Source organism: Xenopus tropicalis, chromosome 7, assembly GCF_000004195.4.
Source record: "Xenopus tropicalis strain Nigerian chromosome 7, UCB_Xtro_10.0, whole genome shotgun sequence".
Taxonomy (NCBI): Eukaryota; Metazoa; Chordata; class Amphibia; order Anura; family Pipidae; genus Xenopus; species Xenopus tropicalis.
In genome coordinates, this window is record NC_030683.2 from 84,384,193 (window position 1) to 84,402,114 (window position 17,922).

General features: G+C 39.4%; 1 protein-coding gene across 2 annotated transcripts in view; it reads right to left on the reverse strand.

The window, feature by feature from the left end:
* Window positions 1-2,810: 2,810 nt before the first annotated feature.
* The window catches only part of alg9 (ALG9, alpha-1,2-mannosyltransferase), a 74,008-nt gene continuing 58,896 nt past the window's right edge, over window positions 2,811-17,922 (reverse strand). For both annotated transcript variants that reach the window (XM_002932936.5, XM_004916108.4), the window contains exons 13-14: window positions 17,776-17,906; window positions 2,811-5,148 (exon numbers count right to left, since the gene is read on the reverse strand). In XM_002932936.5, the coding sequence (XP_002932982.2) occupies window positions 5,025-5,148; window positions 17,776-17,906 (255 nt within the window). In that variant the 3' untranslated portion in view covers window positions 2,811-5,024. The remainder of the gene's footprint in view (window positions 5,149-17,775; window positions 17,907-17,922) is intronic.

A 17,922-nucleotide genomic window follows, 5' to 3' on the forward strand; every position in this document is an offset into this window, starting at 1 on the left:
GGGGTTCTGTGCCAGCGTAAGGCAACCACAGCCCTTTAAAAGTGAAGATCTCTGCATCCAAAGATGCCCACAGTAACTCTCCATTTCTGCTGATTCAATGCACATCCTCTGTGTTTCTGTCATAGTAACATAGTAGTAACATAGTAAGTTACGTCGAAAAAAGACATCTGTCCATCAATTTCAACCATAATGCCTATATATAACCTGCCTAACTGCTAGTTGATCCATAGGAAGGCAAAAAGCCCTATCTGAAGCCTCTCAGAGGGGGAAAAATTCCTTCCAGACTCCAAGATGGCAATTGGACCAGTCCCTGGATCAACTTGTACTAAGAGCTATCTCCCATAACCCTGTATTCCCTCACTTGCTAAAAAGCCATCCAACCCCTTCGTAAAGCTATATAATGTATCAGCCAGTACGACTGGTTCTTTATTGGTTCAATAAAGATTTTCTTTATTGCATTTTTCAAATTTTACAAAGCAAACAGATAGAAGACAATAAGGAAATATAGGGAAGAAAGGGTGGTATAGGTAGGGGGGAAGGAAAGGAGGGGAGAGGTGCTTGGGCTTCCTTGCTTTCCAAGTGCATTCCTGAGTTTTTCTCATGTTTGTTCTATGGCCCTATATTGTGTCCTTAATAAAAAGTCTTTGTTTAAACTTGCTTGTCCATTGCTCATTCTTTTGTGTCCGTTTGTTACATGTCTCTGTCTTAGGTCCGTACTTCTGGACCCTTTTATTGTATCCCGTGTGTGTCTTGTAGCAATCTTTATGGTTATTGTGTGTCTTTCATCCAGTTGTCCCAAATCTTGTTAAATTTGTCTGGGCATCCCCCAGCCAGGTATGTTAACTTTTGACTGGGAAGGGTGTCATTTACCAGTTTTTTCCAGAAGCCCAGAGTTGGGGGGGGCGTTGCCTTCCAGGTCATTAAGATTGCTTTTTTAGCAAGTGTAGGATTTGGAGGAGACATAGTTTGTCGAACTTGTTAATTGATAGTCCTTCCGTGTGACCATGTAGGCATAGCAATGGAGAGCAGATATTTGGGAGGTTATTCTGAATATTTAAATGGAACCTCCTTTCCTCTAAACCAGTGCTGTACAACTTCTGTGGTGCCGAGGGACAGAATTTCTCTAGCATATATAATGGAGGGCCATTAATGGAAGCCAGTTTTGACCACTCCCCTTTTTTTAAACCGTACCCACTTCAAACCACACCCATGTTATCACAATGGTGGTAGGGCAGCAAAAACCCAAATGATTGGTACTCACTGCGGGGATATCAACCGTCATTCATATGCAAAATAATGATGTCATATTAAGACACACCCTTAAATCCATATGCCTCCTCCTCTCCTGTGGATAGCACAGAAACCCCCAGCATGAAATTACACACTTTAGGGACTATTTAATGGCTATTTCCAACTGTCAACAAACTCCCAGAACTGCCAGGTTAACCTCCCACAGGCAGCATATGGTAGGCAGAGTATAGCACACAGGCAGGCAGTACTCTGCCTGTCCTATGCTGCCTGTGTGTGCCATACTCTGCCTGCCCTGTGCTGCCTATGTGTGCCATACTCTGCCTGTCCTACCCTGCCTGTGTGTGCCATACTCTGCCTGCCCTACCTGCCTGTGTGTGCCATACTCTGTCTGCCTCATGCTGCCTGTGTGTGCCATACTCTACCTACCCCATGCTGCCTGTGTGTGCCATGCTCTGCCTGCCCTTAGCTGCCTGTGTGTGCCATGCTCTGCCTGTCCTTAGCTGCCTGTGTGTGCCATGCTCTGCCTGCCATTAGCTACCTGTGTGTGCCATGCCCTGTCTGCCCTATGCTGCCTGTGTGTGCCACACACACAGGCAGCATAGGTCAGTTAGTACATACAATGACACAATGCTGGCACTGCTCCTACAGTCTGAGGTGTGAACAGGTGAACAATGTGGGTGATTACAGCCTGAGCCTGAGGTGTGAACAATGCAGAGATTAAAAGGTGTAAACAGTACAGGGGATTACATGTTTAAACAATACAGGGGGACAGCACTGCTCTAAACGGAATGCCAGTTAGAAGGACCGACTGGTAAATAAAGCATTAGAGAGGTTATTATATGATCCCCTTATATATTTATACATAGTTATCATGTCACCCCAAGCGCCTCTTCTCCAGTGTAAACAGAGCCAATTTCTTCATAACTGAGACTTTCCATACCCTTTACCAGCTTAGTTGCCCTTCTCTGGACCCTCTCTAATTCAATAATGTCCCATTTGAGCACTGGAGACCAAAACTGAACAAGTGCACTTTGGGACCGACTCAAAATATACAGCATACATATAATAGAAAAGTCACATTACAAGGCTAATTACTAAATTCAGATTCTCATTAGATGGTACCCCAGAAACCAGTAATTTGTGAAACCAAGGTTGGACTAGCTTGCCAGGGTACCAGAGGATCTGCTGGTAGGCTCAAGCCCTTGTAGGGCCAAGCGTGTGTGTGTGTATATCTAGTTGCTGTTAAAATAAGCCCGTTTTACCCAAAAACTCAAATGTAAAACTTTGGCACCTAAAAGCTTGTGAGTTTAAGTCAATAGGAGCTGTCCTAGGTAAAGTCAAGCCATATTTTCAACACAAGATTTTTGAGTTTTTCTAGTTGTTCGAGTCACAAATTCAAGGTATTCAAGTTTTCCATACTAATAAGTAAGTAAGCATTCAAGTTTTTTGAAAAACGAAAGAAACACAAATCTCTGGCTCATATCTTTTATTAAAAACAGTAAAAATGCAAATAATTCAGATAAGGAATGGTAAGATGATTTTGTTTTTTTTTAATACAGGTGACAAGTTAACGTTGATGTAAACAAACATTAAGGAACATATGAACATCAGGTACAGGTATGGGACCCGTTATCCGAAAACTCATTATCCAGAAAGTTCTGAATTACAAAACAATCCTACTGGGTTTATTTAATGTTTAAATTATTTTTTATTAGACTTAAGGTATGGAGATCTAAATTACGGACAGATCCCTTATCCGGAAAACCCCAGGTCTGTCGCATTTTGGATAACGGGTCCCATGCCTGTACTGATGAATGAAAGTTCCACCCCAGACACATCTGCTTTAATACAGTCAATACACCCCTATAAATTACTAGATACAATGGAAACAAATATTTACACCCATTAGTTTGTATAGCATTTCATTTATGCACAGCTATCTTATTAAACCATAAATAACAAAAAAATCATCACGTTTTTAAATATCCAATTTCTTCATTGCACCTCCACATGAGAAGCCCAGTTGGATTGTAAACGGAACACGTTATTCCATGTCTAATTTCCAGCTTCCCAGGAATATTACTAGATCATCATCTGATTTGTTAAACAATACTTTCATTAGGCCTTAAAGAACAGGACAAAAACCAACAGTATTGTACAGTGTAATAAAATGGGAGTCTGAAATATTCTGACAAAGAAAGCACCCCTCCAACAGATATACACAGTTCTGCCTTTCCCTTCCCCAACCACATGAGGAGCTGCATCAGCTCCATGCTACCTGATCTGTAAATGGAGAGAAGCACAATGGGCTAGCAGCCGCCATGTCTGACCACGTCACATCTGGTGCACAGGCTCCCAGGTGGTGTTTTTTAAGCCTAATGATGGAATGCAGTGCTAGCAGAAGTATATCTGTATAGTATGTCATCACCATATGAAATGTAATATAACATATATAACTTATCAGAGGCTGCCTCACTCCCATCACCGATTTAAAGTTTGTAACGTGTACAAGCGTGTTAAACCAGGCCCCCACCCCCTATTTATCATATGGGTTAGACTTGATAGTGTAACAGGTGACTTAGTCCTATAAATTACCATTACCACCACACTGGGAAAGACTAAATAACTTGTGTAACGTTAAAGCAGGAACCAAAAGCCAGTAGCAGAGGTACTGTAGGATGTTATGGGTATCACCATGTTTTCTAAACAGGCATAAATACTGCATTTACAAATTGTGTGTACTCAGTTAATGCTGTATCAAATCAACTCCAGGTTGGCCAAAAAGAATCCCAGACATGAAAAAGTTGTAAATGATGGAAAAAAATGACACATATGAGACATATATAACACACAGAACTCAATCACAACATAAACAAATGCTATTTAGTCTGTTGAGGCCACTGTCAGGGCTGTTCTTTGGTCTAGATAATGTGGATGAAGCAGCAGCTGCATTGCCTATGGACAGTTCATTATCGGAGCCTTTGCGGTGATGCAGGTGGGAACATAAAGAAACTGGTGAGCTGCTAAGAGCAAACAGGGAGAGTTAATTATGGCAGATGGGCTTATGTATCAGGAGCATAATCTAATGGCATAAAAGAAAGAAAAAGGCAAGTTCAGGCGTTTTACTTGTCACAATTCTCCACCATAGTGGTTAAGACTCCACTGGAGCAGTGATGCTGAAGTGAGAATTACAAAGCTTTTTGAGCTAAATCTGAGGCCTCATTATTATAGAGCTTTTGGAGAAGTGATGTACTGACAATAATTTGGCTAACTGAATGACAATTTCTATATAATTCCAGGAAGGTCATATTCTGATCTTCTTTCTTAGCAGTGTTTGCCCATTAATAACTGTAGATATGGGACTCATTTATAAACACATTGACAACAATCACCTTAAATGGCACCTATAAAAATATTTAAAAGCAGCTGTGCACAAAGCATTTGTTAGGTCTCTTTGATAACAGAATGTTGATGGTAAGATATCCAGTATCTGTAGCAAGAAATTGTAAAGCTTAACCGGGATGTTTTACTGACAGTGGGTTATAGTGGCCAACTCCTAGAAGGAAATGGGCTGGGTCATAGTATAAAAAATACTACTTATGGAATATGTTTCAGCTGATAAAAAGATAACATCCACAGTAGAGCATCTGTTGCAATGAAGCATCTTCCAAAGGTCACTCTGGCAGTAAATGGATATGACAATGAGGAATTTTCTGTTTGAAGTAGAACTACAGTTTGCAATCCCCTCTTATTTTGATAGACAAGGTTTTTGCTTATACTCCGCCCCTTCTCTTCACCTGTTTGGGCCTGCGGGCTTTTAAAATGGTGTAGTTGCTATAAGAGGTTTGCCAGCTGGACATAAATGGGATATAAAATGCACGGAAAAACTTTGATGACCTGAAAAAGACAGAAAAACCAATGATTAATTTTTTTGCATATTGGCCTCAGATATTGGGCAGTTAAGCCAATATTAAAGAATTGTTTTATGGTAGATGCAATTAGACAAAAGAATATTAGGAACAATCAGCAGCAGCTCTATGACAGAAGCACACTCAATAGCAATATGCCTTCAAACTTCGTTTTGGATTATGATTTTTAAATATGAGAGATGAAATATTAATATATGAAAGATAACTAGACTGAGCTAAAGGGTCATCAGTGTCCTGAAAGATTTCTATTATTTCCTATAGGACCCAGCCAGTCCAAAGCTTAAACAAAAACACAGTAATACTCTTCATATGGTAAAACTATGGAGACCTGCTGGTGGCTGAATGCACTTTAACCTTTCAACTGTGTGGTGGTTTGGTGTAACATGTTTGTCACTCTCCAGCTTACACAGACACACAACTGGCTGTTTCTAATTTCTACAAATTGTTTTCATGTAGTTGTTTAACCTTATTCTATTAGTGCTTCAACAGTCCCAACAGCAGAACAGCTCTAGAGCACTTTACTCTATAAATGAGCAATAGTAATAATATTCTGAAAGCATTTTGGGGGACAATGATTTCCATATAAGATATTAATCAAACTGTCTTCAGCACCACCCATAAGAATTACCATTATTCCTAAACTTAAATATCTGAGAAAAACACCCCACAAATTTATGAGAGCATGTTAAACTCCTTTTCCAATGAAACTGATAAAGTAAATCCTCAAATATAGAATAAGCATAGCTTTACCATTAATAGTGTGTGGCTATATTAAATAGGAAGAAGTAGGAAGCCCAAGTGACCTAATCTCAGGGGACCAATTACAGAGTGAGTAAGGGATGAGTGTGTCATAGCCGGGAGCTGAAGCATCTGGTCCCTGATATACTGAAATCTCAGCATTGGCCTTATCTGTAATGAAATGGTTCCTGACAATGAAGTGTCTGCTCTGTGTAATTAGGTAGCTGCTCTCTAATTCAATTACCATCTGAATGTATCAGGAGCTCTGTGCAGCTCATCTTTGACTGTGCTGGGACTGACGTCAATGCAGTCCTGTGTAACCCTCTGGAGTGTAACGCAAGCGGATACTGGAGAGACTGTAGCCAAATCCATTAACTCTTTCTATAAACAGGTGAGGCTCTACATTTTCCTTTCAATGAACACTTGTGTCTCTGTAAACTGCAAGCCAAATGAAGCTAATAGGTACATTTTGAGAAGACAACTGATACCACAGTGCATACAAAAATATCAAATTCTATTTAAACAAGGTTATAATACAGTAATATGTGTACTGAGCTGTTCAATATTGTTTGTATCTTTGTATTTTTACAATACATTAATAATAGGGAAAGGCAAAGCAAGAACTGCAATAAATAAAAATAAATGTATACAGTTACAAAGATTAGGTGTTAAAAACATATAAGGAAGAGTGTTTATGCCCCAAAGATATTACAGTAATATTTGTGTTCCTTAACTTGTATTTTAAAATAGGACTAAATCTGGCTCATGTCTCATAATGATGTACTACATTCTAAACCAATAAAACCTATAAATGAAATGTCTATGAATAACTGATTGACAATGCTAATATGTTGTCATGCTCAATAAATTCAGGTTATAAGAGAAGTGCTTTAGCCCACTGATGAGGTTAAGGAATATACAGCAAAAGACAGAACTAAAGAATTTCTTCTTGCAGGCTCAAAAATGCACACAATCCAAATAGACACTGTGCCATCTGATACCACTGTTCTATCTCATACTAATTTCTCTTTGCCTATTACTTGTCCTGTTTCCCCATCTTTTCCTTCTTTTCAACTTAAGTCACACTCAACTATATTTTACCACTATGAAATTCATCCCCTCTACCATATTATTTTTTAGAAGAAAGGTGAAAACATCTTCTTCAACAATGTCAGAACGTCAAGCATTTGTTCTTATAATTATACATTCTGAAGCCTTTCCAATCCTTGGTGAGAAGTACTCACTGGACACAGACTGACAAATATGAACTACTGTACATTATCCAGCCCAGCATTTCAGCTCTCCAAATGCATTTCTAACATTGATCTTAATCTAATCAACATGAGAAGCATTACCCACCTAGGACAGATATACCTGGTACAGGCATGGAATAATATATCCAGAAAGCCATTATCCAGAAAGCCATTGCCCATAGACTCATTGTAAGCAAGAAATTCCAATTTTGTATTAGTTCCTTTTTCCTTGTAATAATAAAACAGTACCTCGTACTTGATGGAAACTAAGCTGCATGAATTCATAGCGGTGGTAAAACAATCTTGTGTATTTCAAGTTTAATTTTTTTTTTTAGCAGACTTAAGGTAAGTAGATCCAAATTACATAAAGATCCATTATCTGGAAAACCTGGTTGCCCAAGAAATCTGTATAACAGGTCCTACTCCCGTACATGCTTTTTAAGGGGAGAAGGGGAATGCTTATATTTTTGGGAGTGTATCATGCCCATAACTCAATCAATGATGAGTCAGTTCTCAGCACTGCTTGTAAAGATTTATAATGTACTGTAAAGATGTTTGCAGCAATTCCTTACTTTAACCCCTTATCTTTGGAAATGATGCAGCATCATATCAAACAACTGTACAAACAAATAGCGAATGTGGTTCTTATGTATGTGTTCACCACATTCAAAGACACAGCTCACTGGTGTCAGGCCAGAGATATCTGTCCTGGTCCTGAATGCTATATGAAAAACAGTAGAAGTCAAGGGGTCTTTAATTGGCTGATAGCTGAGAAACAGACTGAACAAATGGACCTCTTTGCACTAACCAAGTGAGAGCAAGCTGAAATCAACAAGAGAGTCTATCAAAGTCTCTGTGACATAGCTCCACATATACTTTACTCATATTTTTGTGATTGCTAACATGATCTGCACTTTAATAACACATGTAACAAATTACTGTATGTGTACCTGTTATAAATTGATAAACATGAGCATCAAGTTTTTTTTATTTTGACAAATGGATACGTTCAGAAGAAACCGTGTTCTGATGATCATCAGATATATTGTAAGCATTTCTCTAAAAAGCGGTACTATAGACCCTCAGCGAACAAAATCCTAAAGCTACATAAGACAACACTTTACTGAGAAGGTTAATGAGCTATGTATTTTGAACACTTGTTAAAATTATCAGTGTAGAAATAGTAATAAATAACAAAGTAATGATCAATTACAAAATAACTGAAATTCAAAGCATACATTTTGGAATACATTCGGAAAATAAATGACAAATTATATTCAGGAACCAGCATAAGAAGTGCTTATGATTAGAGGTTAAATCTTTTTTGGTCTAGCTTTTGGATCTTGCTGTGAGCAGCCTGAAGGAGGAGTCTGTTCCCCCATGGAAAGACAGCCGGACGGTGCACGTAAGCATGTGCGTCAGAAGGGATTAGGATGCGCTGCTGCCTGCAGAGGCCTGAAAACAACGGGGCAGCTTGTGGAGCTGCAGCACACAGGAGCCTGAGTGTGACAAGTGCTTAATGAAGCATGACCCTTCAACTGACTTGTGTCTTATGCTGCAGAGCTGGAGGGACTAGAAATGAAACTAACAGTGGCACTACCTAGTCGCACACACATATATGGATATCACTGGCAATAACCAAGTGCACTTCTATAACAACCCACTTCAATCCAGTATCATTGCCTGCGGTAGACAGACAGCTACATGCCTAATCCTCTGCTAGGAGATTGCAGTCTTAAAAGAATTCATGCTCGATTAGATGCACACAACCTATTACACAGAGCTGCCCATTGTGGGACAGTCACACCAATACCACAGAATGGGTTGCCAGCTCCATTTAAAGTCAAAGGGAAATAAACTGACAATATTAATAATATAAAATAAAGAATAACATATATAGATGTGTGGGTAATGATGCGAGGGAGCGACCCTCTTCTGTCTCCATTCTTCTGAATCTCATGGCCGAGGCATACGCAGTAGGGTGAAATGGTGACTTTCTGGTTAAAGTTTGGCTTTTCACTCTACCGCGCATGTGCAAGCGGAATAAAGGCAGAAAAAGGAAAGGAATCGCTCGTTTGCAGGTACGTCGGGCTGGTGCGTTTTTTCTCTTAACAGGGGCACCAACCCAGGGTATATGGTAAGCATGTATAATCACTGGGAGTGCCTAACATTTGGCACCCAAGAATGATTTTTACATGAAATGCATTAGCACATGAAAGGGCTTATGTACAAACACAAAAAATGCACACAAAAATGTACATTAAAACACTATTCACAAAGGTTCTTGCATCAATACACATTTCTTTATATCTGCACATTGATTTAAGGGAGCCCTGAGGAATCACTTGCAGGGATCCTTTGCATGTTGCACCTATACAAATAACTGACTTGCATCTAATAAATTGTACTTAACATGGTTTTCAGAGCTGGGACCATGATATGCAACTACAGTGACATAAGACATTACAATCTGCATTGGTAAATAGCCTGCAAACTGCATTTGCATTCCAGGAGATAATACTGCAGCATGGGTAGAAAACAGGGCAGGCTGAGTGTGTAAAAAAGATCTTCTGTACTAAAATATGTTAATGCTTAATAAACAATTGATGATACTACTGATTTCTACTTCATAGACTCAATACTAATATAACATACTGAGGAGCGTACTGACATGACTCAAATAAATGTCAGTTAAATTGATTACATTGATCTTAACAGATCTGTGATATTAATAAAAAGGGTGGCTGTGAAAACAAACACAAACAACATGGCATTGCTTATTTGTTTTTATATTAGTGCTAAATTGTCCTGCTACTAATGTTAAAGGGGATTATTTTCAGGAGCAATCCCTTGATCACTGCCTGTAATTACTGTTGTCCCTAATGTAAAACCCCAGAAAAAAGCAAAAAAATACAAGGTTGCTAAATTTAATTCTGTACAAAGTTGATCCAAGGACTCTTCCAATTGCCCTCTTGTTGTCAGGAAGGACTTTTTTCCCTCTCTGAGGCAAATTGTAGAGGATTCAGATGTTTTTATTTACCTTCCCCTTGATTAACTAACAGCTAGACTGGCTTCACTTGGACAGAGAGCTTGAACCTGATAAATGCATGTCCTTTTTCAATCTCACCCCATGTTTTCTGTTTTTCATCTTTCTTCTTGCTCATCAATAATTTCCTTCGATGTTGCCATTAGCCCTACCTGCTTGTCCATATGGCAGCTTGCACTATTTGTTGTCTTGCTAGTATACTATTATTTGCTGCTTTATGTTATATATATTGAAACTTCTACCAGGTTTTCCTCTTACCTTTATCTCTTGTTTCTCATACAGTAACAGTCACTAATCTAACCATCATGAATGGGACACCAGGGTATGACCTTAGAAGGAGGGCAGTAAGCACATTTTAAAATCTTACTGATCACATCACATGTATAATTAATACAAAATATCCTGGAAAGAGACATATGCAGATTCAAACAACAGCAGTATGTTTGTTATAGAACAGAATTCCCAAGCAAGACCCCACAGGCATGATGGGCTCCACAGAATTGTTTCTACAGCACAGTCATTTTATCAATATACTTTGACCTACAAACATTTGGTATATGGGATGCGTGGGGGTGACAGGGATATTCTTTTATAACTCCACGGTACAGGAAAATATTTCACAGTTTCCTATTGTTTCTTAAAAATATCCTATTGCAATTGTGGCCTCTGGCAGAAGCGAGTATGATTTGCACATAACACCTAGCACTCTGAGAAATACTTTGCAAGGTTGTACACGCAAACCAAATTCAATTGCATATACTTGGATCCACCATGTTAGACAGAAAAGAGGCTGTGCGCTCCTGCAGTGGAGCAAATGCATGGAGCTGAATGGTCCTATTAATCTAATTATCAACTCCCAATATCCACATAGGCCTACTTTAGCCTGATCAGAGACAATTTCAACATGATCCTGTTAAGATGAGTATTTCCCGACAGCTCTTGCTGAGAATGTTCACACCAAGCATCCTAATCATCCTGTTACCACAGCAACCCCACAGTCTTTTCCATCATGGTTGCTCAAATTTGCAGCTGCCGATACCTAAAGTGGCTAGGCATCACTATACAGGTGCACCCTCCCCTGTTGGGAGCTTCAGGTTCAAGCTGTGTTACATATAATTAGGGAAACCTAATAGACATTTTCTGCACCCTAACTAATTTGGAAGCTGATTGGAAAACCTTATGCATCCAAAACTGTACGGCATATTTGCACTATAGCAGGCAAATTCCAAAAAACCTTGGAGCTAACACAGTAGTTTTCTGATGAAAATATGGTTCTCCAGCTGTCTAGTTACACAGACATAATTAAAATATTTTTTAAACCAAACTTGACTTTCATGGTATATGAGGTCAACTAAACCTTTGGATTGTTCCACTGCCTCCCTCTCCCTGAATGTGTGGCTCAAGTATGTATTTTCATGTAGAAATTTGCTGTGCGCGCTTACTGGCTAAACCTGTGTCTGTCAGCTAGGGTTGCCACCTTTGTACTAATCTGGGCAAAGGGGGTGGGCCTCTGACATCAGTGGGCAGGTTGGTGGTAGAGGACAGTTCAGTGATGTTTATGGGCAGCTAGTGGTGTTTGGAGGTGGATGCTGCTCCAATGGGACGATTTTGCCTGGCCTTTAACCTGCCAAAACCAAGAGGGGGGTTTTGAATATCCCCTTCAAAAACTTGGCTGTCTGGTTCAAACAGGTGGCAAACCTCAGCATATATACATTCTGGGAGAGACAGGCAGCAGATTTTCTACTCTACCCCAAGTGCCATTGGCCTCTGGATGCATTTTTTTTAGTTCTAATGCATAGTAGTAATTAGTACTACTTCTTAAACTCTATAGAGATTGCCGTTCCCTGACGGCCACCTTGCGAGAAATTCAAGAATCGATCAGTACTAATTACTATTTTGTATTATAAAACGGTCTTTATTTTCAATCAATGGCACATTAAAGTGGTATGCACAACATCAAAGTTTTGGGCTCCGTCTGGACCTTTATCAAGCGTTGCTGCGGTGCATAACACTGTAAGGGGCCAGACAGGAAATCAAGTGGCTTTTATGAAAATAATACTTGCTGCTGTTTGAGTCTGCATTTTTTTAGTGTCGGTTTAGGTGTGTTCTTACAATTGATGCCTTTTAGTTTAATGAAAGTGACTGAATAAAACCACCAAAGTATTGCTCCCAATGATCAAATGCCAGAGAATGTAAATGATCGAGCAGAGCTGTTTACAAATCAGCAACAGAGAAACTATCATGATAGCTTAACCGGCCTTTTGGCAGAGGGACGGTTTCTGCAAAATCAATCATCCAGCTATGATAAATGTCAGTAAGAATTACAGTAGATGCAGAACTAAGATGCGGGTTACCACTAGATTTTTGCTTGGCCATGGAGCAAGGTCGTGATTTGGGGCTTTTGCATTACAAAGATAATTTTTCACTATACTTATTGCTCTGACTGGGGTCCTTGGTCCTTTGCTTTTTTGTTTATTAATGACCTGGAGGTGGGCATAGACAGTACTGTTTCTATATTTGCGGACAACACTAAATTGTGAAAACAATAAGTTCCATGCAGGATGCTGCCGGTTTGCTGAGCGATTTGACTAAATTGAAAAACTGGGCAGCAAATTGGAAAATGTGGTCTAATGTTGATAAGTGCAAAGCACTTTGGTAGAAATAAAATAAATGTGAGTTACACACTAAATGGTAATGTGCTGGGGGTATCCTTAAAGGAAAACTATAACCCGAGAATGAATACTTAACCAACAGTTAGTTTATATTACGTTAAGTGACCTATTAACGAATCTCACCAAACTGGAATATATATATCCGTAAATATTGCCCTTTTACATCCTTTCCCTTGTTCCACCATTTAGTGATGGGCTGTGTGCTCCCTTAGAGATCACCTGACAGGAAATAATGCAGCTCTAACTGTAACAGGAAGAAATGTGGAAGCAAAAGGCAGAACTCTGTCCATTCATTGGCTGATGGGCCCTAGCATGTATGTGTACCTTAGCTTGTTTGTGTGCACTGTGAACCCTATGATCCTAGGGGGCGTCCCTTAATTCTTAAAATGGTAATTTTCTATTTAGGAGTAACCAATAGTACATACTATAGTATAAATATTTTTATAAAAAAAGGTTTATTTAGATGAAGCAGGGTTTTACATATGAGCTGGTTTATGCAATATTTTTTTAGAGACCTACATTGTTTGGGGGGTATAGTTTCCCTTTAATGGAGAAGGATCTGGGGTTTTTTGTAGATAACAAGTTGACTAATTCCAGGCAGTGTCATTCTGTGGCTACTAAAGCAAATAAAGTGCTGTCTTGTATAAAAAAGGGCATTGACTCAAGGGATGAGAACATAATTTTGCCTCTTTATAGGTCCCTGGTAAGGCCTCACCTTGAGTATGCAGTGCAGTTTTGGGGTCCAGTATTACCGTATTTTTCGGACCATAAGACGCACTTTTTTTCCCCCAGAAGTGGGGGGAAAAAGTCCCTGCGTCTTATGGTCCGAATATACTTTAAAAAAATGTTTTTACTTGCCCGTGTGGTCTCCGTGCAGGGCCCTCCTCTATTCACCGGCGCTTAGCTGTGGCGCTGTGCGCATGCACAATGACGTGCATGCCCATACACATGCGCGTCATTGTGCATGCGCACAGCGCCACAGCTAAGCGCCGGTAAATAGAGGAGGGCCCTGCACGGAGACCACACGGGCAAGTAAAAACATTTTCTTAAAGTATATCTGTAGGCTATATGCTGGTACAGATGGGGGCAATATGTTGGGTGCTGCTGGTACAGGTGGGGGGCAATATGTTGGGTGCTGCTGGTACAGGTTCGCTTTTAATGCACATAAAATATTTTAGGACAGTATTTGTTTCAGAATCTTTTTTTCCTCATTTCCCTTCTCTAAAAACTGGTGCGTCTTATGGTCCGGTGCGTCTTATGGTCCGAAAAATACGGTAATGAGCTGAAGAGAGTGCAGAGACGAGCAACTAAACTGGTAAAGGGGATATAAGCTATAAGGTTAGACTGTCAAGGTTGGTGTTGTTTTCTCTGGAAAAAGATGCTTGCAAGAGGACATGATTATCCTTTACAAGTACATTAGTACATCACGGTGAGGGCAGTGAGGTTGTGGAATGCCCTGCCAAGTGATGTTGTGATGGCAGATTCTGTTAATGCCTAAAAGGGGCTTGGATGATTCTCGAGCAAGCATAATATCCAAGGCTATTGTGATACTAGAATCTACAGTTAGTATAGATATTGGTATATATATGTGAGTGTATAGATAGCTTTGCATATGTGCCTGGGGTTTAATTGGAGGGGTTGAACTTGATGGACTTTGGTCTTTTTTTAACTCAGTTTACCTATGTAACTATGTACATTGCCAAGTGACAGAAAATGGTATACACATACAGGAACTCTCACAACTACACTTCTGTGAGATTTTTCACTGACCCTCTGACTACTTCTCTGCCACAGAGAGTAATATTTGTGGAGCTGTCTGTGAAATACCCGACTGTCAGCACCACAGATTATAGGTTTCCAGTTTCTCCTGTGATGTATGCTGGGTTGTGTGTTGCAGCAGATGAGCAGCAACATCAAAGAGGGCCAGCAGTGAGAGGGTTAAGGATAACTGGCAAATATGCATTTAGTATTTTAGCAAAAACAGCTCCAAGCACAACACAGATTACGTAGAATATTATAACTGTTTACTATACACATTTCTTCTCCCATGCTGTCTTTTTCTGTTTAACCTGTGCTCCTCTCTAATTTTCTTAACTATTTCTTTACTTCCAGAAATAAAAAAAAAGACATATATTTAAAAACAGAAATCACAAGAACCTAGAGAAATAAAAAAAACAAGGTTCCTGAAACAACATTAAGGGGGCATTTACTAACATTTGTATTCTTTTTTTTCTTGATTCATGTTTTATTACACTAAAACTCTTTTTTTGTGGCAACAAATTCAATTCATTTATTATGTGTCAAAATTGTGACAAATCTGAAAAAACACCAAAAATTTTAGTTTTTCAAGTTTTTTACCAATTTTTATTTTGTGCTTTTTTAAAAAGGCTGTTTTAATAAATCACTTGACATTAATAGTTGAAATAAGTTTTATAATGTTCATAAACATTAATGTTTATAAATTGGCCTCCTCGTGATAAAAAAAAAAGACAATTGTTTTTTTTTTTCAATCATGCAGCAATAAGGTTTGCCTTGATACAATCACAGCACACACAAACTGCCTCTCCCCTGGCAGCACTTACACACAAAACAGTTAACCAGATTCCAAAGCAAAAGAGGTTAATGTACAAAGCGTCTAAAAAATTGTGATGTAAAAACTGGCCTTTTTCAGTAAACCCTTAGTTGACTTATAGATATATGACTCAAGGGCAAATGAATCCATGCATACTGTACAATCTGCCTGAAATTGTGTGAATTTTATTGGTGACGCGCGTCTGTTAATCCGGTGGAACTGATGGAATCTGAAATGTGGAGCTGAAGAATATCCAGCTGTGCATCCTAACATGAGTGCAGCCGTGGGTCTCTGCATCAAGGCTCTGGGCTTTAACTGACTAATAGTAGCAAGAGAACAATGCAGGCCTTTGCTGAGCCAGGCTTTTTCCCTTAATAGTACCCAACAGGATTAAACAGCACAGAGGCAAGGGAGAATTTGTCAGAGTATGGTCATTCTCATGTGCAGTGAATGGTAATGCCCTAACCTTGGAATTTGGAATACTGTCCTCTAGTTGAAAGGAGCTTTTCTTGAAGCATGAGGCAAATTCACCAATAAGTTCTTTGTAATAAAATTCCCCCCTGTGAGTGCCAAACCACTGGTGTGGGGGTGGCCATGTGCAATCTCATTGTGCACTCACAAGAGCTGGGACACTATGCTTGGACTCCGAACAGGGTCACCTACACTGGGAACTCCCTCCTGGTGCAGGTGGCTTAGTGCTTGGGGGAAGGTTTTCAAGAAAACTACTGTTTTCCCCAGCTGGAATGTAGGCTCTATTAGTCCCACATTTCCACTGAGGGTAAAAGATGTTTAAAATACAACTACTGATGCTCAGGTTTGACATATGGTCTCAAACCCTAAGCCTTTCCCACAACCATGCCTGACTAGGTGCATTTATTTATATACCTACTGTATGCCAGACCCACCCAACTCTTATGTCATCAAAGGGGACTGGGACATCACTAGTATATAAATGAAATGCAAAAGCAGTTGGAGAACCAGTTGGGATAATCTTGACCCATAGTCTGCAACCAGCCTCAAAAATAAAAAGTCATCTAGGACCTGTCAGACCCTTGGGTATCAGGCCAGTTTACACATTACAAAAACAATGGCTTTAGTGGAGATTTACAGGGGTCAAATGTCACTCATGGCTCTATACCCATTTAAGATATAAAGCTCACTCATATAAAACAGAAATGTCGCTGCCAAAAAAAAAAAATATTTAATTTGCATATTGGGCAAACAGAGATAATAGGACTATCACTATAGCACTGTGCATCATGTGAATGTAGGTGGTGCACTCAACAGCACTGCATTCACAGCTAGGGGCAATTCATTGCTCTCCATACCCAAAGAGCTTAGACTGGCACCAAAGCACCTTGCTTTCCTTTCTTAAAAGACCTGCTCTTCTGTTTTCTTAAATTAGCTTTACACACACACACAGACACACAGACACACACACTATTTATTACATGGTGGAATTCAATATTGCATAAAAGTATATGGATTTCCACATGAATTAACAATGGCAAATATTTGCAAAAGTCTATGTTATCTTAAAGAATTAAATAAGTCAATATAACAACTAAAACCTTCTATAAACACTGCATAAATCCATACTTATTTGATCTGTAACAGCAGATAACTCCTTAAAGGACATGTAAAGCCTACATTTGCCTACAATGTATATCAGTTGGGCACATCTCCCCCACCCAAATGGCATCATGTGTACTTTATATATACCATCCATTTGCCAGCACCATCACAGTTTCCTTAAGCAAATAGCATTTGTAGCATATGACCTGTGTAAACAAAACTTTGGGGGGGAAAGGAAAATTAATCAGAAGCCTCTACATCTACACTAAGCAAAACTGCAATTGGGCCACCAAGGAACCACTAAGCAATGTAAATAGGCATGATCAAGTCATGAAAAAAAGATGAGTACTTTGCCTCTTCAGGCATATTCTTAAGAGCATGAAACATCTACATGCTCCCACAGAGTCTATTTAAATGTTGGATTCCAGTTTTCACAAGTTCCTGGAGACAACAGCACTGCTTTTATCTAGGGGGTGTAGAGGAGAAGCATTATAGGTTAGCCTTCAGTGGCAGAATAACTTGCACTGTTTTAAGCTGTAACACAAACCAATAAGAGTTCCTGATCATTCTAAATACTCAGGAACTTACATAACCACCATATATGGTAACCCAAGAAAGCCAACATGCATCTTAAGTCATTTTAGGAACTGTCCATCCCATCCTATTTATCCATTCAATCTGTCTCAGGTAATTATTAATGTAGTACAAACCAGTAATGCAGCACAAAATGCTTTCTTACCTTGCTGTATCAAGAAATGGTTTGTAAGCAATCACTGTCCATTCTTCCTTCTTTGCTGAGTAAAGAGGCTCCCGAGGTGTTTCACTGACTGAATCCAGATCCACCAAATAATGACATTTTGCAATATCCACCTACAGAAGGCACACA